The sequence below is a fragment of the Vombatus ursinus genome, unplaced genomic scaffold, assembly GCF_900497805.2.
Source record: "Vombatus ursinus unplaced genomic scaffold, bare-nosed wombat genome assembly UNPS02014801.1, whole genome shotgun sequence".
In the NCBI taxonomy this organism is placed as follows: Eukaryota; Metazoa; Chordata; class Mammalia; order Diprotodontia; family Vombatidae; genus Vombatus; species Vombatus ursinus.
Window position 1 is genome coordinate 17,867,279 of NW_020954579.1, and position 27,446 is coordinate 17,894,724.

Here is a 27,446-nt window from a genome sequence, read left to right on the forward strand (position 1 = left end):
CTGCTTTTTCATTCATTGATGCACATAGTTTATGCTTGTGTACATTTTTTCTATTTGCATCTGAGTGAGCTTGTCTGTAACAATGGGTAAGAGAGTGAAAGAGTAAAAGCTGGTGTGATTTTGTGAATGATCGATTGAGTGTATGTGTATGTTGCATGTGTGGACCTGTATGTGCTCATTTATGTGTGGTTTTGTGTGTCCATGTGGGTGCATGCACTGTACTGTGTGAGTGCATCACAGCCTACATCTCTGGGTATATGATTTATTAATGAGGACAATACAAGGAGAGTCTGCCTATTATTTCTGGTGTCCGCATCAGCTCCTGACAGCTTCGTGGAATTGAAGTATCTTATTTAATGTGAGTAAGAATCATTTTAAATATCAGCTGTGACATTCAAGAACTAGAACCAAAAAGGGCATTGTGTGTTTCCCTCATGTGGGTGTGAGGATGCCACATTTGTTAGGTGGTTATTTTCTCCCCTATGCCTCTCTTGTCTCCTGGAATCCAATTATCAGTCCTGCTGTTTTAGCCTGTTATCTCTCCTGCCCTCTACCCCAAACTTCACTCCTCATCTTGGGGCAGGTGGGTTTGTTTGAGCCAGCAAGGTCCTGTAGGGTTAAAGAAAGAAAAAAATCAGTTCTTTTGGGGAAAGGCAGAAAAAGTATTTTGGCCCCTCCCCTTTTTCTCTCATATTACTCAACCTCTATACCCCAAGGAATGATCAAGGACAGCAAAACTATCAGACTATAGGTCTGAGACTACTATATACTGCTGGTCCCTGGCCTTTGGACCAACTATTAGTAAGAGAGAAAACAGGGACTGTGGCCTGGGGAAGAGAAGAATTAGGGAGGATGTTACAGCTGTTTTCCAGTTTTTGAAGGACTCTCACAGGAAAGAGAGGATTTTATTGTTCAGTCACACAACCCCATGGACCATAGCATTCCAAGCCCTTCTATTTTCCCATTGTCTCTTGAAGTCTGTCCAAGTTCATGGTCATTGTTTCCATGACACCATCTATCCATCTCATCTTCTGATGTCCCATTCTCCTTTCGCCTTCAATCTTTCCCAACATCAAGGTCTTTTCCAACTAGTCCCGTCTTCTCATTATGTGACCAAAGTATTTAAGCTTCAGCTTGACCTTCCAGTGAATAGCCTGAATTAATTTCTTTAAGCGTTGACTGATTTGATCTCCTTGCTGTCCAAGGGACTCTCAAAAGCCTTCTCCAGCACCACAGTTTGAAAGCACTCAGCTTTTCTTATAGTCCAACTCTCATAGCCATACATTGCTACAGGAAAAACCTATAGCTTAGACTATATGGATTTTTGTTGGCAAGGTGATGTCTCTGCTTTTGAGTATGCTGTCCAGATTTGCCATAGCTTTCCCTCCAAGGATTAGACTTTTTTAACTAGGAGCGATGGGTAGAGGTTATGGAGAGGCAGATTTAGACTTAGTGTAAGAAATAACTTCCTTACAATTTCCCCAAAGTGGAATAGACTACTTTAAGTAGTGAGTTTCCTCCTCACTGAAGGTCTTCAGGCAAAAGCAGGAGAATCACTTGTCAAGTAAATTGTAGATTAGATTATTTTTCAGTTGACAGTCTCTGAGATTCGATCAACAAACATTTACCAAGCATCGACTATGTGCATGGCATTGTGCCAAGCACTGAGGATATAAAGAAAGAAGTGAAACAGCCCCTACCTTCAAGGAGCTTACATTCTGGGCAGCGAGGTGGCTCAGTAGATAACAGCACCAGCCCAGGAGTCAGGAGGACCTAAGTTCAAATCCGGCCTCAGACACATGATACTAGCTGTGTGACCCTGGGCAAATCACTTAACCCTGATTGCCTCACTGGGGAGTGGGAGGGAGAAGGAGCTTACATTCTAACGAGAGGATATGACTGTTGGTATGGGCTAGGTATACACTTGGTGTTGCTACAGAAGCAATAACAGTCCACACTGGCCATGTTTCCCTGCTTTCTACAACCTATAGAAAATCAGGCTGGCACTTAATGTGTTTGGTAGAGGGAGTTGCTAGGCTGATGAAATCTAGTTCCTCTTCCTTAATTCCTAAACTTTAGTATTTGTGTATAGATAATTAAGGACCCAGAGTCTTATTGCTGGTTCATTTCTTGGATTTTGTCTGCTGTGAACTTAAGGATGTTTCAAATGCTATTCTTCTTTGAAGGAAGCAATCTTTTCCTTCTCCCATCCTTTTTAGTGTAAAGCATTTTGTGTTATATTTAGAAGTATTATCATTGTATAATGGTTAGAGCCCTGGACCTGAAGTCAGAAATGTATGGGTTCAAATTCTGACTCACACATTTACTAGCTGTGTGCCTTTGACCAAATCACTTACACTTCCCAGGGATTCAGAGATTTCATCTGTGAAACAAGGAAGTTCAACTTGCTAACCTCTAAGATCCCTTCCAACATAAAATCTATGATCCTACAACACCCAGTATATACATTCTCATAAGCCTTTGTTAGGTATACTCACTCTCTGCCCAAGAATCTCTCTTCCTATCTTTTTTTTTCCTTAGAGGCAATTGGGTTAAGTAACTTGCCCAGGATCAAACAGCTAGTAAGTGTCTGAGTCTAAATTTGAACTCAGGTCCTCCTGACTCCAGGGTTGGTGCTCTATCCACTGCACCACCTAGCTGTCCCTCTTCCTGTCTTTTAAAACATGGTCCAGAAGTCCAAGTCCCATTCTCAGCCAAAATCTTAGCCAGCTTTTCACTTCTCAAATCAAATTTCGTCTTCTTTATCCCTTGACTTCCGTGGGCATTAGTGAGGGAAAACCCAACCTGTACCCCATGATCTCTGGCAATGCCTTTTAAGTTTTTTTCTGGCACTGTGTGGCAGTATGCCTTTGTGTATCATCACACAGTTGTGTTGTTGTCATCCCATTTGAGTGGTATGGGTGGGGTCTCTGTTCTGTCGTGAATGCATGCCTGGGAAGTTATTGTGTTCTCTGTTGTGATTATCATGTGGACGAATTCCTCCCTCAGTACCTCTGAGCAGGGAGTCATCGATTATATGACTGTTCTCTGATTCTTCCTTTGAATTTGGTTGAATGACCGATTGCCTGATAGCTTCAGTGGCTCCATATCTCATTCTTTAGAGGGCAAGAAGCTGCTTCCTCCTAAGAACATCCAGCTCTCATCTTCAGGAAGAGTCCCAAATCTCCTTTTGAGCCCTGGATGCTCACTGTCCCTTCCTTTTCCTTCTGCTCTGTGTAATACTCCTCCATTCTCCAACATCATGACAAAGATCTGCCTTTCTCTCCCTCAGTTACTTTCTCCTCCTTTGAAGCCTTGCTTCTGGCTCCTTTGAGAGCCAGACTTTATTATCCCTTAAAACCTGGGGTTTAAAGGCATTACTAGAGTCCCTTTGCCTTCTTCTTTAGAAGGGAAATAAGCCTACACTTGCAACATATATAAGAAGCACTGAACTATGGTAGAAATATTTAGCACCCTGAGTGAATATCACTTCATAATTCCCCTAAGTTCTATCCTAGTTGAAATTATCAGCCTTGTTTTAATTTCAAAATACTTTGGATGTTTTCTCTTTAACTCTAAGCATTGGGTTAAAATGTTTATAGTCAGTGGTCACCCCTTAAAAACTTCATAACCCCCCCTTTCTCTCAACAACTCTACAAACACATCCCTCATCTCCTTCTGCTTTGCACCAACATCCTACAAATGTTCCTATCAATCAGTTCACTGTCTTAATATATTTAACCCAACAATTGGCCCACTTGACTTCTCTTACTTACCATGCCTCTGTCTTGCCAACTACCTTCTCCTTTCCCTTCTTGAGTTTTCCTTCCAGGTCCTTTCTCCTAAATCCTTCTGTCTCCTCTTTCATTATCCTTGATAACTCTCCAATTCTTTCAACCTTTCACATAACATTAGAGTAAAAACTGTACCAGTGTCATGACCTGGAGACTGCTATTCAAAAGTCCCTCACTTACTCCCAAATTTCCCTAATTTTCTCCATCCATATTCACACCCTGGTTTTCATTACTAGTCCAGATGCTCCAAAAAACCTCCATGATTTCCTTCTCTTATGGAAGCTGGAAGTAGAATCCTGTCTCCAAAACATAGTAGCTATGTGAAAGTAAAGCAGGTCACAACCTTATGAGTCTCAGTATCCTCATCTGTAAAATGAGGACATTTAGAATACCTTTTTCACAGGGTTATTTATGAGGATAAAAGAAGGTGATAGATGTAAAGCATTTTGTAAATATTAAGGCCCTATGTAAATGTCACACATTATTAAGTTCTAGAAAAGCAATGGAAAAGAACATTAGATTGGGACTTTGGGGACCTCTCAGGGGTGTGCTGGAGCCAGCTCTCACTGTCTTACCGAGAGCTGATTGTTAAGATTTTAGCATGAGCATTTATACCTCAGAAATTGGCAGTCTACAAATCAAGGCTTGATTGTTTTGTTGATTGTCTAGACTTAAGAAAGGTTAATAATGCAAATTAAACTTAGAAGTATGTGTGCCTACATTTTTTTTTCTCAAAGAGCCTGGTTATTAAATATTAACCAGCATACCCTTAAATTGCTCTATAGATATTACTTGAGCTCAGCAGGAGTGAGGTAGAAAGGGAATAATAATAGTAGTGATGATGATGATGATAATGATGATGATGATAATTGACGTTTATATAGCATATCAGAACTTTGGTCAAGATCGTCTTGAAGTCCTTACCAGATCCAACATTTTATGATGATATAATATAGAGGGGAATCCATATGTAGGTCAGAGATTAAAGCTCCACCACTAAATCTCTATTCTGATTTCAGATTCAATTCTATTCAATAAATAATTATTGGGTTTGCGTTACATATAAGGTGAGGAAAATGCAAAAATGAATAGGATACTGTTGCTATTTTCAAGGAGCTTACAAAAGAGTAGGAGGAATAGTAGAAATACACAAATATACACAAACTACTTTTGGGTGTTTTCACCTTAACCCTAAGCACTTGATTAAAATTTTTACAATGACCATGTCTTAATAACTTCATAACCTGCTGAGCTTCCTTTCTTTTCCCTCAACAACCCTACAACCATACCCTTCAAGCCTTTCTGCCTTGCACCAACATCCTACTGTTTCATCAAATTTTCCTACCAACAAATCCACTTTATTAATATGTTTAACTCCATGTTTGTATCTTCATCCCTTAGCACAATGCCTGGCACATAACAAGCACTTACTAATGTTTGTTGATTGATTGATATAGTACAAGGTGGGATATGAAAGGAGGGCAGTTAGGTGGCACAGTGGATAGAGTGCTGAGCCTGGAGTCAGTGAGACCTGAGTTCAAATCTGGCCTCAGACACTTACTAGCTATATGACCCTGGGCAAGTCACTTCACTCTGTTTGCCTCAATTTCCCCATCTGGAAAATTGGCTAAAAAAGAAATGACAAACCATTCCAGGATCTTTGCCAAGAAAGCCCCAAAGGGGTCACAAAGAGTCAGAACTGAAAAGTGTCAAAACAAAGATATTCATGCTAGGGGTTCAGAAGAGGTAAGCATAATATCCGATTGGATCTTCTTGAATCCACATCTGGTTCTCTATCTGTTATGTCTTGCCTCTCTGATTTAGGATTTAGGCAGGCAAAATGCAGGGGAATAGCATCCTAGGCAAAGGGAACAGCGAAAGCAAAGGAGCCGAGCTGGCAAAGTGGGGCCCTTGTTCAGCTTGCAGTGAATAATCCAATCAGGCTGTGCTGTCTCCCTCGTAAAATGAGGGGACTAGACTATATAACTGCTAACATAACTTTCTAACATTTTTATGAATAAATAAAAGTCACGACTGGAGTGTCCATGAAAGAAACAGTGAGAAATACAGCTTGGCACATCGGTTAGAGCCCATATTGTAGGAGTCTTAAATTCTAGACGAGGTTTGGATTTTGCCCTTTGGGCACTAGGGAGCTACTAGAGGTTTTGCAGCAGAGGAACGACATGATGAAGTCAGTGTTTAAGCTGTTTCTGGCAGGAAAACGTACAACAGACTGAAAAAAGCAGAGACTGGAGTCAGAGCAACCAGTTAAGAGGCTATTATGAGGGTCCAGGAAGGAAGAAATAGGGACCTGATGGGATGGAAAGGAAGAAATAGAAGAGAGAGACTCTACAGAAGTAGAATCAATGGCCACTGAATTAACATGCACAGTGAAAGACAGGGAGAGATTGAAGACAACTCCAATTCACTATTTTTTTTATCTTCTGTTATGTTTGAGGTGGCAGTGGAGCTCAAGGAGCTTGAGTGCTTCTGGTATGCACACAAAATACCCAAATCTATACAAAGTCATTACTGTTAGGGAAATACAAGCACTGACAATTGTGGAGTTTGGGAGAAGCAAGATTTTGAGCCTGAGTAACTGGGAGAATAATGGTTTGGACAACCAGGTGGGAGAATCTGGGATATATTTTGAGATGTGGAATTGGAGCTTAAGAGAAAAGTTGAAGCTAGACTTGGAAGTTGCTACCCAAAGAGAGTTGATAAGAGGGCTAAGGTCAGAAGCCTTAGAGACACCTCCATGGGGATGGAGGGGACATTAAAGAAGGAGAGACAGAGGAGACGGAAGGAGTACACAGAAGTAGGAGGTGAACCAGGAGAGCTCAGCTTCAAAAAAGCCAAGAGAGGACAGAATTTCAAGTATGAGATGGCTATGAATGGAGGCTCAAGGCAGATGGGGGCAAAGAAAGGTTGTTGAACATGGTAACTAAGAGAGGTCCCATTATTCCATTCTCATATAGGGCAGGATAAGGGAAATTAACTCAAATTGGTGGGTGAGAGATTCAGGTTAGTCGTAAGAATTCCCTATCGATAAGAAGATCAACATAGAAGCTGTTCCATAACCAAGACATGTAGCATCTCCATTGAAGTCCAGAGAGAAGCAATTCACTTCTTCTTGGAGGCAAAAGAATGGACTGAAAGACTTGTTGGGCAAAGATGTCTGTATATCTGCAGTGAAGAGGCAAAAGCTAAGCTATAATGTGTAAAAAAAAAAAAAGATACTTACTAGCTGTGTGACCCTGGGCAAGTCACTTAACCCTGTTTGCCTCAACTTCTCCATCTGTAAAGTGAGCTGGAGAAGTAAATGACAAACTACTCCAGTATCTTTGCCAAGAAAACCCCAAATGGGGTCATGCAGAGTTGGACATGACTGAAAAACAACTGCCTGAATATGCCAGACACTGTGTTAAGGTTTTTATGATTATCATCTCATCTGATCCTCACAAAAACACTGGGAGGTAGATACTATTATTCTCCCCATTTTACAAAGGAGGAAACTGAGGCAAACAGGTTAAATGACTTGCCCAAAGTCTCACAGCTCCCTAAATGTCTAAGACCATATTTGAACTCAGGTCTCTTGATCCCAGGCCTGGTACTCCATCCACTGTACCACCTAGCTAGGATGGATTCTTCCCATAGCCCTGGTGCTCTTTGCCAGAAGTGAAATTCCCTTCCTGAGTCAGCTTTAGCAAGGTTGTGTGCTAAATGTGTCCCCTTTGACCCAGCAGGGAGCTTCTGAGTATAATCAGGATTATTATTTTTATTACTTGGCATGAATATGGTAATTTATATTTGCAAACTGCCATGTTGGCCAAATGTTTCTTCCCCACCCTCTGGAAGCTGGGGGAGGGGAGGGTTGCACTTTGGGTTGAATCCAGAGAATTTGCTTTAGTGAGGAAGGTAGTGGGTGGTAGCTGTTACTTTAAATAATCTTGTCTACCAGGCCAGAAATAGACCTCAGAGGCAGAGAGAACATGTAGGAAAGAGAAATGGGCTCAGAGTGAAGAAAGACTAGAGGTGCAAGCCTGAGAGGAGGATGGTTGGAAGAAGGTGTGACCCACTAGCAAGAGGGCTGGATTTGGAGTCAGAGATTCATACCCTAGCTCTGCCACTTAATATCTGGGTGACCTTAGGCAAATCTACTTAAACTTTCTAGGCCCAAGTTTTCCCATCTCTGAAATGAGGGCTTTGGACTAGATTGTGTCAGAAGTAGCTTCCAGCTCTAAATCTACGATGCTAAGTGGAAGAGAAGAGAGGATGGCCCTAAGAAGGCCAATTATACTCTTAACCTCTCCGTACTGGAGCTGGGGAGGTCAGTGTCATTTCCCCACACCACCAGTTTCCAGTCTGGGATGAGTAAAGAAAGTTAAGGAAGCAAAGTCACGAAAACAGGTATTACCATTGTTTCTGGCTCCTGGTAAGGGGCCTGGAGTTTTTCATCTTATCGGCAATATAGAGGTTGATTCTTCCAAGCAAATATGCTTCTATTAAAATTTCATTAGAGTCATATATCAACAGCATCAATACAGAACCTCTAAGTTCCTGGCACTTTTTCGAACTTGATTCGGTTTCAAGTATTAGAGTATTTCCACCCACACCCTCTCTCCACATCCCGTTAGCAGCACCAAGCCGTTTCCCAAACACAGTCACCATGGCACCTCATCTCCAAGAAACTATACATCTCTTGGCAAGTTCATTCCTAGTGAAAGCTGCTGGGGGAGGGACAGCATCAAGCCCCCATGAAAGGCCTCAGGGATAGAGCTGCCTGGTCAAAGGAGAAAAGAGGAAATTTTGAATAAGCCCAGGCAACCTGCCTATCTTCTGATCATCTACTGTGCATGGGAGCTGAGGAGAGATAAGGGCTGGAACAGAAGGCAGCGATAAGGTGCTCTGGCTGCCAAATAATTCTGTATTCTCCTGCCTGGACAAGAGCACCCTTAGCATTCACTCACAGAAAGCCTAAGAAACAGGCCTGGCTGAGTAGATCTCCACTTAGGGAGAAGCAGTGAAAGGGCTAAGAGTCAAGAGACTTGATTCAAGTCCAAATTATAATCCACTGTGTGACCTTGACCAAGTCCCTCTCCCTCTCTAAGCCTCAGTTTCCTCATCTGTAAAATGATGGATTTGGACTCTGTTAGGGTTTATCCTGCCCTACTTGGGATGATAGTTAATAGCCCTCCTTAGCAGAGACAGCCTATTTCATGTTAATTCTTCCACTGTTGGTCTTAAGGGAATCTCTGCTACACCTTTGGTGACATAAACTTTCTCAGGGGCTGTCTCCTAAGGGATCTTTCCTGATCTGAAGTTAGTCACAAGGGAGAAAGCCAGCAAATATTATTGAAAAGATTCTCTCTGCTTTTACACAAATCCACCACAGATTTACCCAAGTTCTAAGGATGTAAAGCATTTTGAGAAATATTCAAATACTTTTTCTCTTGTCACCTAACATCATCAATTAATATTTACTGAGCACTTCTCTGTCTGACGGCTGAAAGACATCCACTCATTGCTTTGCTGGATAAATGATGGGCAAGGTGGGACAACATCCGCCCAATATAACAGACAGATGCCTAGGATGTCAGACTACTGGGCAGGGCTTCCAGGGCCTGAGGCCAAAGTGTTACAACTCCCCTTGCATATAAGTATACATCATTCCATAAGCTACTAGATACATTCTTAATTGTCTTTTAGGGAAGGAAGGAAGGGGAGGATGAACATGTAATAAATACCTACTATGTGCTAGGCATTGTTTTAAGCAATTTGTAGATCTTATCTCATCTGACCCTCACCACAATCCTGTAAGTCTATTATAATCTATACATAGATCATAATATAGGTGCATATATATTTAGTATATGCATATATCATATATTATGATACATTATTATGGAGGTAGCTAGATGGTATAGTGGATAGAGTACAGTGGACTCATCTTCCTGAGTTCAAATCTATCCTCAGATAAGGCTGTGTGACCCTAGGCAAGTCACTTGACTTCGTTTGCTTCAGTTCTTCATCTATAAAATGAGCTGGAGAAGGAAATGGCAAACCACTCCAATATCTCTGCCAAGAAACCCCCAAATGGGGTCACAAAGAGTCAGACATAACTGAAAAACTACTGAACAAAATATTATTATGAAGAAACTGAGGCAGACATGACTTGCCCAGATCACACAGCTAGTAAGTATCTGAATATGGATTTGAACTCAGATCTTCCTGACTCAAAGTTCAATATGCCACCCAGCTATCTCTTTGGGAGCATCCCACCCCAATAATAGGTGAGTCTCTTCTCTCCCAGCCCAAGACCCCTAACCAAGAAGAACCAGACCCCATACAATAGACAGAGAAGAGCAAAGTGCCCTCCTGATAGCATTTAAGTGCTTTGCATATAGTAGGCACATGGTAGAGGTTGTGTTTATTGTGTTGATGTCTCACCATCCGGGGTCCTCATCAGTGGACTTCCGCTCATCTGACAGTATCACTGAAACCATCTGACTCTATCCTTGTCTTTTCTCCTGAAGGTACATGATCACCAGCCTGGACCGTACTCATGCTGGGTTCTACCGCTGCATTGTACGCAACCGGATGGGTGCCCTGCTGCAAAGGCAAACAGAAGTCCAGGTGGCATGTGAGTAGAATTGGAAAGACTCTTTGGCAAGGGTAGAGAAGGATACCTCAAAGTCATCTGCCTCTCTACAAACCCAAGAGAACTACCTTCAGATCATCACATCGAGGTTCTCCTCAACTTTGCTTGAAAGAGAAAAGACAAAGCCTCCACTTGGCCTCCTTTTTATGTTTCATAGTCCTTCAAGTCCGAAAATTTTCCTGATATTTAACCTAAATCTCACTTGCTGTAATATAAGTTCATTTTCATCCTCTGTGGATTGATTCAACTCTGTCTTTTGTATCTCCCAGCCCAGCCAATACCATAGCTTTCTCTGTGACCTTAAATGAATACCTGGGGATGGGGGAGGAGTGGGACCCAGGGGGTGGATCTCGCTAATGGATACCATTTAATCTCCTGGAATAGGTATTCCTTAACAGAATGATAGCATTGGTCAAGTCTTTACTGAGTAACTTAGTCATCTCCCTTATCACCTGGTTGCCCTTAGCCAAGTCACTTAACTTCCCTGGGCCTCAGTTTCCATTTCTATAAAAGGGAGTGGGTTAGACTAGATGACCTCTGAGCTACTATATCCATCTCTAGATCCTCTGACCTTCCCTTCCACTGGCAGTTTTCCAAACTGCTGGGGAATGCTATGGGAGAGCTCCAAAAAAGACCCAAGGACTAGAGTTTCATCATTTCTGGCAGTCATTTGATGGTACTCAAAACAAACAGAATTTGCTGATGCAGCTAGGATGAGATAGCCTTCCTTTTGCTTTTCCAGCCTTTTATCCCTGTCATTCTCACTGTGAAGATCTCTTTCTGTGCCAAGACAGACCCTTACCTGTAAGCTGAGTCTGGTGTGGAGGGAGGAGTAGAGTCCTTCATGAAAGGACTTTTTGTGAAGCTTGAGGATCCTAGTACAAGCGCCTGGGTGGGCCATGAAATGGGAAAATTGAATCACTGTTCTACAGCAGACATCTACCTCTGGTATAACATAGGCAAAAGTGAACTACTCTGAAGGAAGGGAGACTGATTCAAAAGAAAACTCCAAGTCAAGCAAAGAGAGCTTAGAATAATTGTGGGCAACAACTGTAATAAAAAATGGACCATAAATCAGCACTAAGGCACCTCAACTTATTACAAAAGGTGGAAATGCCCAGAATTAAAATGATGGATTTCAGGTGGCTGTCAGTATAACCTGAGTGGCTTCTGTGCAGCATCATTGAGCTTGTTGACTTGCACCCATCAGTGAGGCAGGGGAGTGTTGAGGAAAAGGGGGAGACAGAAGGAAAGAGGGTGGGGGGGCAGAGAGAGGAGGGGGGAGAGAGACAGAGGAAGGAAGGAAGGATGGAAGGAAGGAAAGAGGGAGGGGAGGGAGGAAGGGAAGGAGGTAGAGAGCAAGAAAAGGAAGAAGGGAGGGGGAAGAGATAGATCTGGATATATCAATAGATATAGATAAAAGAGAGAAAGAAAAAGAAAAAAGAGAGGGAGGAGAAAGAGAGAGAGAGGGTGAGTTAATGCATATGAATGTGTCAACCTGTGTACATGTGTGCATGTGTGTGGAAAGATCCTTTTGAGCCAAGCCTGCCAGGGAAGTCTGTTCCAAGACTTAGCTCATAGGAAATTAGGAACAGGGAGCTTGCTATTTCTGGAAGAGACTCTGGAAGAGAACAACGGTCCTTCAGCGAGTCATTTTCTACTCCATGTCAAGGAGAAAAAAAAAAAAAGAAGAGTATTTGGTCTGATGTTCCTGCTATTCTAACTGAAATGCTTCTCTTTAGTGCTGCAATTGGGAATTCAGCAGCTGTGTCTCCTGCCCCCTGTTTGCCATCATTGCTCAGGGAACCAGCCTCTGTCCCTTTCTTTCCGTTACCTTGGACAAAGACCTCATCTCTGAAGCTTCTAGTATGCAGGAAAGAGTCCCTCCCAAGAGAAGAATCACAGAATCTCAGAGATGGAAAAGACCTTAAAAGTCCTCTAGTACAAATCATACCTGAACAAGAACTCCCTCTATACTATACTCAACAAAGAGTCATCCAGCCTGTGACTAAAGACTTCAAATGAAGGAGAAACTGCCCTTGGATACTTAATGGCTGAGTGACCCTGAGCAAGTTATATCTAACCTCTGGGCCTCAAGAGGATTAGAATCAATGACCTCTAAGCTCTCTTCTACTTCTAAATCTATGACCTTATGATCCTGTGGCCTTTTAAGCTTTTGGTTAGTTCTGTTTGTTGGGTTTTTCCTTAATGGAGCCTAAATATACAATTTCTACTCATTTTTCCTAGTTCTTCTCTCTGGGGCCAGTCTGACAGGCACAATCATAACTAGAACAGGGAAATGAAGGACAACCAGGGTACTAATATGATAAGGGGGAGCACGGTTATTCCCCACAGCAAACTCTCACTCCTCACAGTCTGACAGCCCTCCACTGGTTCCCTACCACAGTTTGACTACCCCCATATCCTGAACCAGTCCCAGGCCAATAACCAGTTGCTTTTGCCCTAGGCTCAATTTCCTCTGCCTACCTCATCCAACCACCAGCTATGTCCCTCCCACTTTGCCTCTTCTTATGGGTGAGGGGTTAGGAGCTATCAATAGTACCACAGAGGCCTTCAAGCTCTTTGGGGGGCTCTCCTTTGGAGCAATTACAGTTTACCAAAGTGGATCATTTTCTATGTTAGCCTTTAACATAATTGAAGAGAGCTGTCATAGTCTCCCTAAGTCTATCCCATTTCTTTTTCTCTATGAGGTGATCTCCAGTCACCTTCCTGATTCTTCTCTTCTGGATGCCCACCAGGTCATCAATGTGCTTCTTAAAACATGGTGGTGGTGGTGGTGGTGGTGGTGTTCACTTGTTTTTTGTGACCGTATTTGGGGTTTTCTTGGCAGAGATACTGGAGTGGTTTGCCATTTCTTTCTCCAGCTTATTTTACGGAAGAAACTGAGGCAAACAAGGTTAAGTGACTTGCCCAGGGTCACAGAGCTAGTAAATGTCTGAGACCAGATTTGAACTCAGGAAAATGAGTCTTCCTGACTCCAGGCTTGGTACTCTATCCACTACAGCATTACCTAGCTGCCTAAAACATGGTACCCAGAACTGAATACCATGTTTCAGATGAAGTCTAACCAGGGCAATGTCAAGTGGGACTGTCACCTCTCTAGTCCAGAATTAGTCCCCTCTTAATTCAGCCTAAGATTACATTAGCTTCTTTGGCTATTACATCACACTCTTGACTAATATTAAGTTTGCAGCCAACTAAAGACCCCAGATCTTATCAACCTGCTGTCTAGTGACACCTCCCCAATTTTTTTTGTGAAGTTGATTATTTGAACCAAATGTCAAATTATACATTTCTTCCTATTAAATGACATATTATTAATGCAACCCAATATTCTAGTCTGCTATTTTTTTAATCCTATCATCCAGTGTATAACATATCGCTCCCTGTTTTGTTTCATCTGCAAATTTGATAAGCATACCACCTATGCCCTTACCAAAGTCATTAATAAAAATATGAAACAGCACAAAACCAGCTAGGTGGTGAAGTAGATAAATTACTGGACTTGGGAGTCAGAAAGATCTGATTTCAGGTCTAGCCTCAGGCATTTACTAGCTGTGTGACCCTGGGCAAGTCACTTATGCTCTGTCTGCCTCAGTATCCTCTACTCTAAAATGTGGATCATCATAATAGCACCTACCTCTCATAGTTGTTATGCGAATCAACTGAGGTAATTTTGGATAGCATTTAGCACAATACCTGGCACATAGGAGATGCCTCCTTCTTTCCTATCGCAGAAACTGAAGCATTCCATTGGAGACTTCCTCCCAAGTTAACATTGAACCATTAATGGCGACTCTTTGGATCTGACCATTTATCCAGTTCTGAATCTACTGAATTGTACTATAGTCTAACCCACATATATGTTTTCTACAAAAACAGCATGAGAGACTTTGTTAAATGCTTTTCTAAAATCCAAGCAGACTATATGTATACCATTTCCTCATGATGTATTGATCTAGTAACCCAATCAAAAAAGAAAATGAAGTTAGTCTGGTATAACTTATTCTTAATCTGGGGATGCAGAATGTATTGGTGGGAACTCAAGGGCTAGAGCCATGAGTACAGTTCCTTTTATTAGTATTATTAGTATTATTTCCTAGTGCTCTAAGAGAGTTTGAGTGTAAGCATATAGTGGTGATCTTTCTCTGGGAACCTAGACCTGCTGGTGTGAGGGTAGGTTGGAGTGAGTAAGCTAACCCAGAGAGTAGTTAAGCATGAACACTCTCTGCAAGCTATTATGTTACATTGTTGGGTGGCTATTTCTTTGTCTGAGTGGTTCACTTTGTGCTTTGAGATCACCATTTCCTCTTCCTTTAATGAGATGTTCTAGACAGTTGCCAGGGATCTAAGTCTAGTTTGCTGACCTCTAGTTTGCTGACCTCTAGCTCTATTCTCTTCCTTTCTTTGAAACCAAGACATTTATTTGTCCTCCTCCAATCCCTTATATCTTTCCCATTCTCCACAATTATTTCAAAGGTCATCAAGAGTGGCTGGCTCACCAGTCATATCTGCCAGCTCTTTCAGGACTCAGGAACACAGTCCATCTGGCTTTGGTCACTTGAACTCATCAATGACAGCTAAGTGCTCTCCTACTCTATCTCTATGGTAAGAGAGAGTGGGTATCATCTTGTTAAACCAATTTGTTCTATCATTTCCAGTTCAAAGATCATTCTCCTTATCAGAGAAAACAAAACTACAGAAGAGTCAAGTGGCGTCAGTTATCATTATCCTGTCCACTCTGAAAAGTATTCCTATCCTTCTTTCTTTCTTCTTTCTTCTTTTTTTTTTCTTTGTGAGGTAACTGGGGTTAAGTGACTTGCTCAGGGTCACATAGCTAGTGTCAAGTGTCTGAGGATTTGAACTCAGGTCCTTCTGACTCTAGGGTTGGTGCTCTATCCACTGTGCCACCTAGCTGCCCCCCTATCCTTCTTTAGTACTTCTCTTTCACCCAATATAGTCTGGGGTGAAGCACAATATAGCCTTTAAAAAATATCTTTTTACCTGGGAAGACCTATATGAACTGATGCAGAATGAAGTGAGCAGAACCAGGAGATCATTGTATATGGTAACAGCAATTTTGTAACAATGAACAACTAAAAGTCTTGGCTATTCTGATCAATACAATGACCCAAGACAGTTCCAAAGGACTCATGGTAAAACATGCCATCCACCTCCAGAGAGAGAGAACTGATGAACACTCTGAGTCCAAAATAAAGTATCATTTTTTTCACTGTCAAAAAAAAAGTTTAAAAACTCCTCTTTTAGCCTTTCTCATTGACCTCAGTTCATTTTAAGCTTGAGCACCCCTGAAACTATCTTACAGGACGATGCCATGGTTTTGTGCACATCTTTCACAACCTGATCTAACTTTCATTTTCCAAATATGTGTTTTAAAACTCTAAGTTGATTGGTGAGTTCCCAAGGCATCCACATTGCTTTCTTTAAACAATCTTCCCCATCAGAATTATTTCTTTATTTCTTCAGCATTTCATTGCTGAGAGCTTCTCGTTATTCCTGGGATGTCTTCCCTGCTAGAATTTCAGACCATGGGGTACTACCATGAGATCTTTTCTCCAAATACACTTCCAAAATATGTGATGTATGTCAGACTACTCCCAGCTTTCCTCTCCTCTATCACAGAATCTATGTTGGGATAATCATTTTTCCCCTTACCTCTCCCATCATTTCTACTCCAGAGGCTCATTCTTCCTCAAAGCAAGGTGGCAAAATGGAGAGAGTGTGCTAGAGGGGGAGTTAGGAAGACCTGAGTTCAAATTCAGCTTCAGAAGCTTACTAGCTGTGTGACCTTAAGCATGTCATATAATCTGTCTGCCTCAGTTACCTCATCCCTAACTGGTAATAAAAATGGCACCTACCTCCCAAGGTTGTTGTGAGGATCAAATGAGATAATTTTTGAAAAGCACTTTGCAACCCTAAAAATAACTTATAAATGCTAATTATTATTCTTATTGGTAAGAATCAAGTCAAAAACAAAAGTTCCTTTTGTTTATGTGTAACTTCATTTTTCGAAGGTTGAAGTTATGATTAAGGTAAGTTAAAAATATATTAGCTACTCTGTTTTGAAGAGAAAAAGAGCCCTAGCAAATATATTGAATGTGTTGTTGTTGTTGTTGTTGTTGTTGTTGTTGTTGTTTGTCTGTTCTTAAAGAGGACCAGGGGTGTCAGGAAGGTGATGCAATGACTTGCAAGTGAATTGGCTTTAAGTGAGGGAGGACCGTACAAAGTCACAGCCTCACTTTCTCCTCTGGAAGCATCTGGGTCCACTGGTATACTGAATATACTGATAACTGAAGCCTCCAACACTTCAATTTTATGCCTTCATGACAATAAGTGTTTTATTTCCTGAATTCTTCTGCAATTTTGTCTTTCTATCTACATAGCCAGTGATGTAGCTCAATGATAGTATTCTTTATATTTCTACCCTGATGAACTTCACCCAAATGCTCTCTTTCATAGTTCTGGGATTTCTTCACATCTCCTTAATATACAGTGCTGTTCTGGCATCCTTTTACTTACCATCTTACTTTTTTTGTATTGTTTGCCCATCCAAAGCCATATCATAATTGCAATAGGGGGTCGAGTCTACATGTGGAGTGGGGGCAGTGTGGATGTAGAGAATCATCTAATGCCAGCTAATGAGAGGTGACAGCAGCATTGCAAAAAGGGCCACTTGAACACAACTTTGTTAACCTATAAACCTTTCTGCTTATAGGCTCATTTCCTTGTAAAGTTTCTCTCCAGGTTCAAAAGCAGTCTACTGGGCATAGTTATGCTCAGAACACCTAAACTCTCTATTTGACTCACCCTCACCCTGGTCTGAACTGGGTAAAATCTATTTTTATTTTTGATGTACTGTTCCTCTCTTAATCTTGAACTGAGTACTTATAGATTCAGACAAAAATCATACTTTAATATTGTTATCAAATAGCATATTTTTTTTAAAAAAAAGATACATATTGAAACAAAGAACACCAGGCTACAATATGAATTGCAGAGGTTGAAATTCTTCCTTTTTTCCCCACCCTCTATCCTTTCTCCCCAAAAACCAGAGGGAAAAATGAGGAAGAAAGATGATTGGACAGGTAAAAGGAAGTGATAGTTTCCCCAGGCAGCACTCCAGGGAAAAATGGGGAGAAAAAAGGGGGAACGGACCATGTCTCACAATGCAGGTGCTGCTTTGGCACAATTTGCTGTCAACTCCTCTTCCTACTCCAGTTTGTCCATGAGTAGCTGCTCTTAGCTCTTACTGCTATCTCATCGGCACCTAACTTCTACTCCCAGTCTGACGGCTTCTTCTGTTCCTCGCCTTCAGCAGCAAGATTACCATGCTAGGGCTGGTAAGAGAAGCATAGAACTAAACCTGGTTACACATCTTTCTTTTCCTCTGTATCACTACATGGCTTCTCCTGAAGGAAGTCCCTTCAGGATCAGAAATCCCAGAATCTTTGGATGATGCTTGTGTAATGACCATGGAATAGTCATCAGTGTTGATGTCATGACGTGAACTAGTCACCTACTAATGTAACAAATTATCACAATCTGAATTTACTATTTCCTACACTGATTTGCTCCTTCCAACCTGCCTTCACACAAGGGGGCATACCACAACCATAGGGTTATACTCAAACTCTCTCAAGGTCTAGACACAGGGTCCCAAAGTGGATGATACTGCCCATTGGGGGACACTGAAACAATCCAGGGGAGTGGTAGTAGCCTCAGGTACAATTGGGGGGCATTGAATAAAAATAAGAGGGCAGTGAAAGCATAAGGAAAGAAGAGAAGAAAATTCTGAAAAACCGTTTGTACTTGTTTCTTCTGTTGTGTAACAGAGTTAAAGCTGCAGTGATTACATTATTTTCCAAGTAAACCCACAAAATGCAAGTTATAACTGATCAGTGATCAAATCTGCCAACAGGTCTTAACAAGCAAGTGTTGGCAGGCAAGCATATCACGCATTGTTGGGAAGTCCAGCATGCATCGGCAGGAAAATGTGCGTGTAACGACTTATTTGTAATACAAGATGTATCATTTTTTTAAAAAATATTTTATATTTTTTAAATGATGCAAACTTTAAAAATAAAACTGTTAAAGGGTTAAAGAAAGTAGATTTCCAGGAGGGCACTGAGTAATTTTTTTTTAAAGGGGGCAGTAGGCCTAATAAATTTGGGGCCCTCTGGTCTAGGGATAACCCTATGGAGGGAAAATACACTCCCCCTCCTCACTAATCCAGTTTTCAAGCCACTATTGATTTGCTTCCTGTCCACACAACCAGTCACTTATAATGTAACACAGAGTGCCTGATATTTACACAGCCAGCCACTCACAATAATGACACCTTCAAATCATAAACATAACCATTTATTTAACCATTAGGTAAAAAAATAACATTATAGATTCTTTTATACTAAAACAGATGTATGAATCATTAAATGTAACACAATGCACATATAAACCTAGGTCACAGTCTCCCACCAGTTCACTCAATGTCTATGGGAAGGAGTGGGAACACACTTACAGGAACCTGGCAGTGGAACAAATGAGAGAGGGAAACCCATATGTTTACTAATACTTACAACTTTAGACTACAGGCTTTTCTGTCATTGGTCCATTCAGGAACATCTGCACTACATGAAGCTGTTTCTCTGCTTACTGCTTGTCACTTGGTCAGCACTGCTATCCAATGGGACGAGTCCTCATCTCTTATTTACTTAATCATAGCATTTATAGGCTTTTTAAAATTTAAAATCATTCTTTAAAAGTTGGTTAATAATATGTAGCTAGCATTTATATAGCCCTTTAAGTATTGCAAAGCACTTTACAAATATGTCATACTCATAACAACCGTGGGAGGTAGGTACCATATTATCTCCATTTTACAGATGAGGAAACTGAGGCGGGTAGAAGTTAAATGAACTCATCCAGGGTCATACATAGCTATTAAGTGTCTGAGACTGGATTTGAACCTCAGTCTTCTAGATTCCAGGTCTAGAACTCCATCCAATGAGTCACCTTAGATAATTTAGAAATTGTTACTTCTTAATGTGAGTAACATTTCCCTCTAAGCCAAAGAACAGCAGATGGTATTGAAAGACCAAGGTTTTTTACTGAAACTAATGCAATCAATTAATTCTCTACCACCAATCTGGAATCACTTAATTGTAGCATTTTCTATCATCTGACTAGATCTAGCTGCCACAGCTCTAACAGAGCAGTTTTTCAGCCTCCCACTCCTTGTTGTATCTTGAATTCTTCTCAGATTCCTACATCAGGCTCTTTGTCCCTCTGTTTCCTATATCTTCAATGACTTAAGTGAGAGCCTCTTGACTCTCGGTGACTTATCTTTCACTTAAAAGGTAACAATTCCCCAAATTTCCAAATGAAGTCAGTAGTCTTTTCATAATCATACCTTAGTCTTCAAATGTTTATATTATTTCCCTTTTTATTTTTCTTAAGTTTTGTCCTCCTTAGGACAAAACAGCTGAGGTACCATAACCCCATTAAGCTCTAAATCTTCAACATGGTTTGACATCTTCTTTAGTGTCCTTGAAACAATGATTCTTGACACTCAGATTTATACAATCTTTTATAAATAAAAGTTCTCCCTCTGCCTCTTTAAAACAATAAACTCTTGCCACACAAATAAGGTATCATTCCACATGAATCAGAAGGTGATTTGAGTTTTTATATTTATACCACAGTTCATTTTCAGTCCAAAATTGCTTAAATCCTATCTGGAAAGTTGTTTCTTCATACACATGGTTATAGTACAGTTTTAAGGTTAGCTTAAAATTGTGCTGTCTTCTAAGACATTCTGTATTTAAGCAATATATCTCAAAACTCCTTTTAGTTATCAAAATGTTCATCTATAACAGCAGCAATATATTACATCCACTGACAGTTAATATAAATAGAAATCTTTTTTCTATACAAAAATCCTTTTTTCTTCTCTTTTCCTCTGTGTGAAAAGAAACTCAAAGGGACAGTGTACCTTGCACCTGCAAACCCCACCAGGTGAACACTTTTCCATCCCATCAAGCATCTATGGCAACGTCTGAGAGGTGAGGGAAAGGGGTCTAAACTCTGGAGATTCTGTCATGAACTTCATCCCATGCAGTCTCAGTGATTCAGTTATGCCTGTGAGAACAAAATTGCCTCTTTGGGTTAGGGTCTTTAGTTCATCTTGCTTGACCAGCAGGATGTCATCGACATCAGGGTGTCAGGCCGCTGGACAGGTGTCCAGGGACTCATCTCAAATCTCTGCTACTTCCTACCTATCTACCATCTATTCCCACCTTCCTGGGAAAACTGCAAAAGGTACGTGTTATCCCTCCGGCTAATGCCGTTCTCCATTTTTAGAGAAGACTCAGGTTCGCTACTCCTGATATTCCAGCCAGTCATAGGACCAAGGTCATGCTGTGCTTTGAACAGAACCATTGCCTTTTAATCACCATCATACAACTTTTGCTAAAGGGCACGTTTGGATCTAACGTCAGTGAAGTGCTGCATACAGAAATTGAAACACACATGGTCTCTGCCCTCAAGAAGTTCTCAGTTTGGGGTTGAGAGAGATAGAAGAAGTGAAAAGCAGGGACCTGGGACAAGAGTATAGTGTATAATATGATATAATTATAATAATGCATGTGTAATGTATAATAATATGTAATTATTATAATATAATGTTACTTTCCTAGTACCTGACCTCTCCCCTCACCCTCTTTTAAAATCTTTTGTTTTTTAACAATCCAAGGTAAAGCATCTCTGGGCCTCTCCTTCTTCATAAATGACATACTAGATCTAAACCACTGTCAGCTTAAATCAGGGAGGCCTGAACCCAGGAGACAGCGGGAGTTTGAGGGGATAGCCCAAAATTCTGGACTGAATTCAGTGAGTCCTACCTGACTTTAGCTTTGAGGTGTGATCCAGAAGGGAAAAGTATGAGTGTTCTGCAACACTTACAAATCATGGGGAGGTAAATATTCCCCTTGAAAAGAAAAACAAACAATGATGTGAGCATTTGGCCCATTCCAGCCAGGGCTGCCTATTAGAGAATCTGGCACAGACCAAAACAATAGGATTATATATAGCACGTACTTCACAGGGTTGCTGTGAGGATTAGATGGGATAATAATTGTAAAGCATTTAGCACAGTGTCTGGCACTGTGGCCATAGTAGACCCATGGTTCTTTCTTTCCCCTTCCCCTTTGTCATCCTAATAGTAGTTAACTTATTATATATATATATGTATGGGCATGTATTATATATATAAATATATATATATATATATATAGCACTTTGAGGCTTGCAAATCCCTTTATCTATATTATCTTAACCTTAACCCTCACAACAACCCTGGTAGGTAGGTCTTATTATTATCCCCATTTTACCGATGAGAAAACTGAGGCTGAGAGAGGTTAAGTGACTCGCCCAGGGTCACATAGCTAGCAAGTACCCAAGGCAAGATTTAAACTCAGGTCTCTCTGACTCCAACTCTAACACCATCTCCACTGTGCCACCTAGATGCCTAGAATGTCCATCCAACCTTCCTACTTTTCCCCCACAGAGAGGTGTTAAGGATTTCCCTCTCTCTTCTTTCCCATTTCTCAAACCCAAGTGACCAGATGCCCATGCCTGGCAGCCCAGCCTCCAGGAAGTTTCTGTGTTCCGTTATCACCATATTTGTCACCAAGCTGAGTAGAAAGTTCATCCACCATCATGTTAAACTAGCCAGCTGTTGAGGAGGAATATAGTTTACAAGGCCCCTGATCAGGGAGGCCTTGGAAGGGGGGGAAAAAGCCAAAGGTGAGGTGACCCCAGGCTTCTCCCCAAGGGCAGACAGGATATAACCCTGGAAAGCCACAGCATTAACCTCTCCTCGTCCACCACCAGCAGCTCCTCAGTTGTTGACGCTTGGGCCCTCAATCCTTGGGCTGTTTTACACTTTAGAAGTTCTCTTTCTCCAGAAGTTGTCATTCTCTTTAATGAAAGAGCTTGCAGCTATCCTCTCAGTGAAATCTTAAAGTGGAAAGAGCTCTTTGCAGCCTCTTTAGTTGAAAAGCCTGGGGAATTAGGGAGTCCCCAGGAAGCTCATTCCAGGAGCTGAGAAAGCTCTAACAAGCTAATGAATATTTCTGAGTGGCCTGCTTCTTCTGGGGATGATGGTAAGTGAGATGATAGGTCCGAGAAGGGGATGGAAATCTGTTCCCAGGGCTGAGAGGCAGCAAGGAGGCCTGGTCCCATTCTCCACTCTTCCCTTATCTCTCAGTTCACTATGTGCTCTCATTTGATACACTCAATTAGCCTAGAGCCTCAGCCAACCCAGCTATGGTTGGAAGATAATCCATCCCAGCCTCTCCTTACTTTCCAATGGTATTACTTAAGGCTAATTTTTAGTGATTTGGGGCATTTGAAGCTCTTTATTTATTTACCATAATTTCAGATCTAACCATGTCACTCCCTCCTCAGTAAACTCTATTCCTTCCTGTTGCCTCTAGAACCAAAAATAAACTCCTCTCTTTAGCTTTAAAAGCCCTTCCAACCTCGCTCCAACATAGCTTTCCAGTCTCACTTGACATGACTCCCCATCTCATCCTCCAGGATTCAGCCAAACTGGCCTTCTTTCTGTTCCTCACACACAGCCCTCCATTTCCTATCTCTACCGTTGCATTCACTAGCTGTCCCTCAGGCCTGGAATGCTCTCCCTCCTTCCCTCTGCCCTATAGATTCTCTCTTCCTTTAAGGTGCAGCTCAAGTACCTGCTTCTTGAAGCCTTTCCTAGTCCCCTCAAATGCTAGTGCTTTCCTGCCCAAAGTACCTTGCATTTAACTACTTTGCATTTATATGTATTTATACTGCATATCCTCACAAGTTGTCTCCCCCGTTAGATTGTAAGCTCCTTGTGAGAAGGTGTTATTTCATTTAGTACAATGCCTGGCACGTAGCAGGTGTATGATAAATGCTTGTTAATTAAAGGATGAAACATGAAGCCTAGAAGATCCATTGTTGAGAGATGCAAGATCAAAATGGAAGCCCGTATATGAGAGGTGAGGCAGGGTGAATGGAGGAAGAAAGGTGATAAATAACGTGGGATGGGGCCAAGGACATCTATAGGAGCTAAGGATACCTTTGGAGCCAAGAGATCAATTTTTAAATGGGTTATTGATGCTTGATTTAAACATTACCATTATTCCTCTATCACACCCTTTCTTCCCCACCCCCTTTTTACCTCCAAATCCTCCCTCAAAACAACAAAGTATAGTTATGAAAAATGTGACCCATAGCCAGGGGGTGTACCTTTCCTACAAAGGGGCTTCAGTTCTGGGCTTGGGTGCTCAGTCCTGGGGGAAACCTGCAAATCATCTTCAATAGAATCCCACGGTCACAAAGACCAATGAAGGATTTTTACTTTCCACAAGCTCAGCTCCATTGGAGGTGCCCCAGTCCATTAGATTACTAGATTATATGTTATACAAGTCTTGTTACAGGAGCAAATCAGTACATTGACCAAGTCTGACAATGTATACTTCATTCTGTTCCTGTAGTCTACCTTCATCTCTGCTGAGGTGTTTCTAAACAATTCATTTACACTTACAAATGGATGCTTGCCCCCTAACCAACTGTGAACAACTTTTTATACTGAACAGGAAGGAACCTAGTTCAACCCTCTCATTTTACAGAGCCAGAAAAAGTAATTTGTTTGCTAAAAGTTACAAATCTGGATAGAGCTAGAACTAGAATCAGGTCTCTTAAGTTTTCATCTGATATTCCACGCTGCCTCCATCTTTCCTTTCCTGCCATTTTCCTTCCCTCTTGGGGGCAAGATCAGATGGTGAAAAATGTTTGTGACCTTTTTTTTCTGGGTCTTTTTTTGTATAATATTTTAATTTTCCTGCTAGGGATATCCCCTATCCTTGGAAAATTAATTTGCATTTTAAGGGGCCCAACATAATAGAGAATATATATAATTTTTCCCTGTGTAGCCTGGAATACCTCACCCTTCAAACATAGACCCTGTTAAAGCTACCCCAAGTTCTAGGCATGCTCTGAGTCTACATCTATTCAAAATTCAATTTATGAGCCCTCACCAATGTTCTTTTTAGCAGACCAGCTAGGAATATGTTAGTTTAGGGCAAAAGACATTTGGGATTATAGGAGCACAGTCAATCAATCAAGAAGCATTTAGTAAGTACCTACTGTATGCTAGCCACTGTGCTACACAATGGTAACTGACAGGCCTCAAACCCATTGATGAATTAAAGGGATATCTATCCCAAGCATGTGTAGACTTCCCCTGGCAGAATGGGAAGATGAGAACAATTTGTTCCAGCGACCATGAAGGTAGCTGAAACAGCTGCCATGGAGCACTTAGAGTTTGGTTGGACATTGAAGAAGCCAAGGTCATCCACTGTATCCTGGGTTAGTGCCACTTGTCTTGATTTTTGTGCTGCCACTGGACTTCAGTGAATCTGGAAGAGAGAGTGAGACTGACAACTTTGTGCCACCCTGCCTCACTTAAATCCAATTCAAGCATGAGTCAAGATATCATCTCATACTGTCATTGGTCCTCTTCAAAAATAAAGAATGAACAACTGGAATGGGGATACATTTACAAAGAATGTAACAGTCCCACATTCAAGGCACTAACATTCTAACAAGATCATTTGTAGGATCATAATATAATAGAATCATGTATCTAAAGCCGGAAGAAAACTCAAAGGTCGTGTAATCCAACCTTTTGTTTTGAAGATGGGGAAACTTGAGGGCCAGATAAGCACAATGATCAGTCTAGTTAAATAGTAAGTTTCTGATTATTGAACACATGCCTAGTAGAAATGTCTCCATTAGGGTGTTCATATTTTCCCTATCTCCTCCAGAGATTTTTTTTTAAGTCTATACATACATGTTCCAAAGGTTTGCTGATACTTATTCTCTCTTAGAAAGGGGAAAGGAATAAGTATATATTAAGACAGAATTATCCCATAAATATTGGGGTCTACTGTCTTATAGATTCCCACAACACCTGTGGGGAAAGGATCATGAGCAGAGAAACCTGTGTGAGAGAGTACATGCTTAGGGAACACATATAGTCAAAGCCATTCCTATTCCTAGGTCTTCATCCCAGCAGGAACCCCTCTCTGCCTTCAACACTGGCAATCTCCACTCCCCTACAGAGGTGCTGATGTTATAGAATGCCTTGTGAGCTGCTACTGTTTTCTGCTGGGCTGTTCACTTTCCTGCCCTACCATTTGTTGTCTCTTGACACTGAATTGCTCACTGCTATCTCTCCACTGCTTTCTGCTGGTGCTTTATTTAAGTGCAGCTAATATGAGGCCACTTCCCTGCTGGGTAGGATTCTCAGTTCTTTAAAACCTATAGCCTCAGGGACTATTTCAGCTTTTTTGTACATCAGACCTCCAGTTGTACCTAGCCAGCTAGCAAAATCCCTTAGGCAAAGGTAATTCTGCCTTTTGAACTCCTTTGCTTGCATCTACTCCAGTCATTGTCTGTACTCCCTCTAGTATTTTGGGTAAGTATTTTGGGTATTACTTTGGGTAAGCACACTTTTTTCAACTCCCATTATGCCCTAACCCTCAGGAGGATACCAAAATGCAATATCTCTTTCATCCAAATCACTGTTAGGATCCTTATCTACCTAGAGGCAGTTAAATGGTACTATGGATAGAGCATTGGGTCTGGAGTCAGGATGATCTGAGTTCAAATCTAGCCTCAGATACTTGCTAGTTGTGGGGCCCTGAGCAACCTCTGAATTCCTCACTTTCCACAACTATGAAATAGGAATAAAAAGGGGCGTTGTTAGGATCAAATGAGATAATATCTGTAAAACACTTAGACCAATGCCTGGCATATAGTAGGTGCTTAATAAATGCTTGTTTCTTTTCTTCCTCTTCAAATGGATCAATATTTATTCCATCTGTAATTGTTTGGTGGGTCCTTCTCAGGGCCCACATGGCTGACTTTCCATTGCTCCATCCATTTTATAAGAATAATTAACAATAATAATAATTGGACAACAAATGGTTGTATATTCTTTGCAAGACCCCATCCATTCCCAAGGGCTCTTTTGTAGACTACATCTGATATCAGTTGCCTTTTCTGCTATCTGATGTATTCCTTGGACATTAAGATTTTGTCACAGGACACTAACCCCTTAAAGGGGATCCTAGAACAGAACTCAAACCTCATATTACTACTTGTTTCTCTATGAACTTTTATGAGCTAAAGTCATAGCTAGGACATAGAAATTAGAAAGCTTCAGCTGGTCTCAGTCGAAAGATGTGCTTATTGTGAGTTTTCTCCATTCTCTGGGCTTCCAAAGCATAAATGAAAATGTAAATGTGACTCTCACCTAAATATCATCAGATATGGTAAAAAGCTTGTAAGGTCATCCTCATAGCATTGTGTGAGTGCCCTCCAAATGGTACATACTGATTCCTTTATGCCTTCTGCTCAGGCATGTTCAGTAGCCTTCCATTTGGAAAAAAAAAAAAGAACAATGGGGTTATAAGTCTCCTTGAAAATGGTAAGGTATTGCTCTAGTCTTGATCTCTGCCAAAGCTTGAATAGCTCACTGTTAAATTTTCCATTGTAGTCAGAATAGATCCTCGCATGCAAGCCATGCACAGAGAAATACTACTTTCATCACACCTTGGCAACTGTAGAAAGTTTCTGATTATTGAACACTTATGCTTCTGCATGCCTAGTAGAAATGTCTCCATTAGGGTGTTCATATTTTCCCTATCTCCCTCCAGAGATTTTTTTTAAGTCTATACACATATGTTCCAAAGGTTTGCTGATACTTATTCTCTCTAAGTAAGGGAAAGGGAATAAGTATATATTAAGTGTCTACTAAGTTCCAGGTGCTGCTAAGCTCTTTACAGTCATTATCTCCTTAGATCCACACAACAACCCTTTGAGGTAGGTGCTAGTAT

The 27,446-nt window shown here is 41.1% G+C and overlaps 1 protein-coding gene across 1 annotated transcript in view; it reads left to right on the forward strand.

Annotated features, from left to right (window-relative positions):
- The window catches only part of SDK2 (sidekick cell adhesion molecule 2), a 449,888-nt gene that overhangs the window by 249,422 nt on the left and 173,020 nt on the right, over positions 1-27,446 (forward strand). Inside the window, exon 3 of the mRNA XM_027873081.1 lies at positions 10,331-10,437. Coding sequence (XP_027728882.1) covers positions 10,331-10,437 — 107 coding nt within the window. The remainder of the gene's footprint in view (positions 1-10,330; positions 10,438-27,446) is intronic.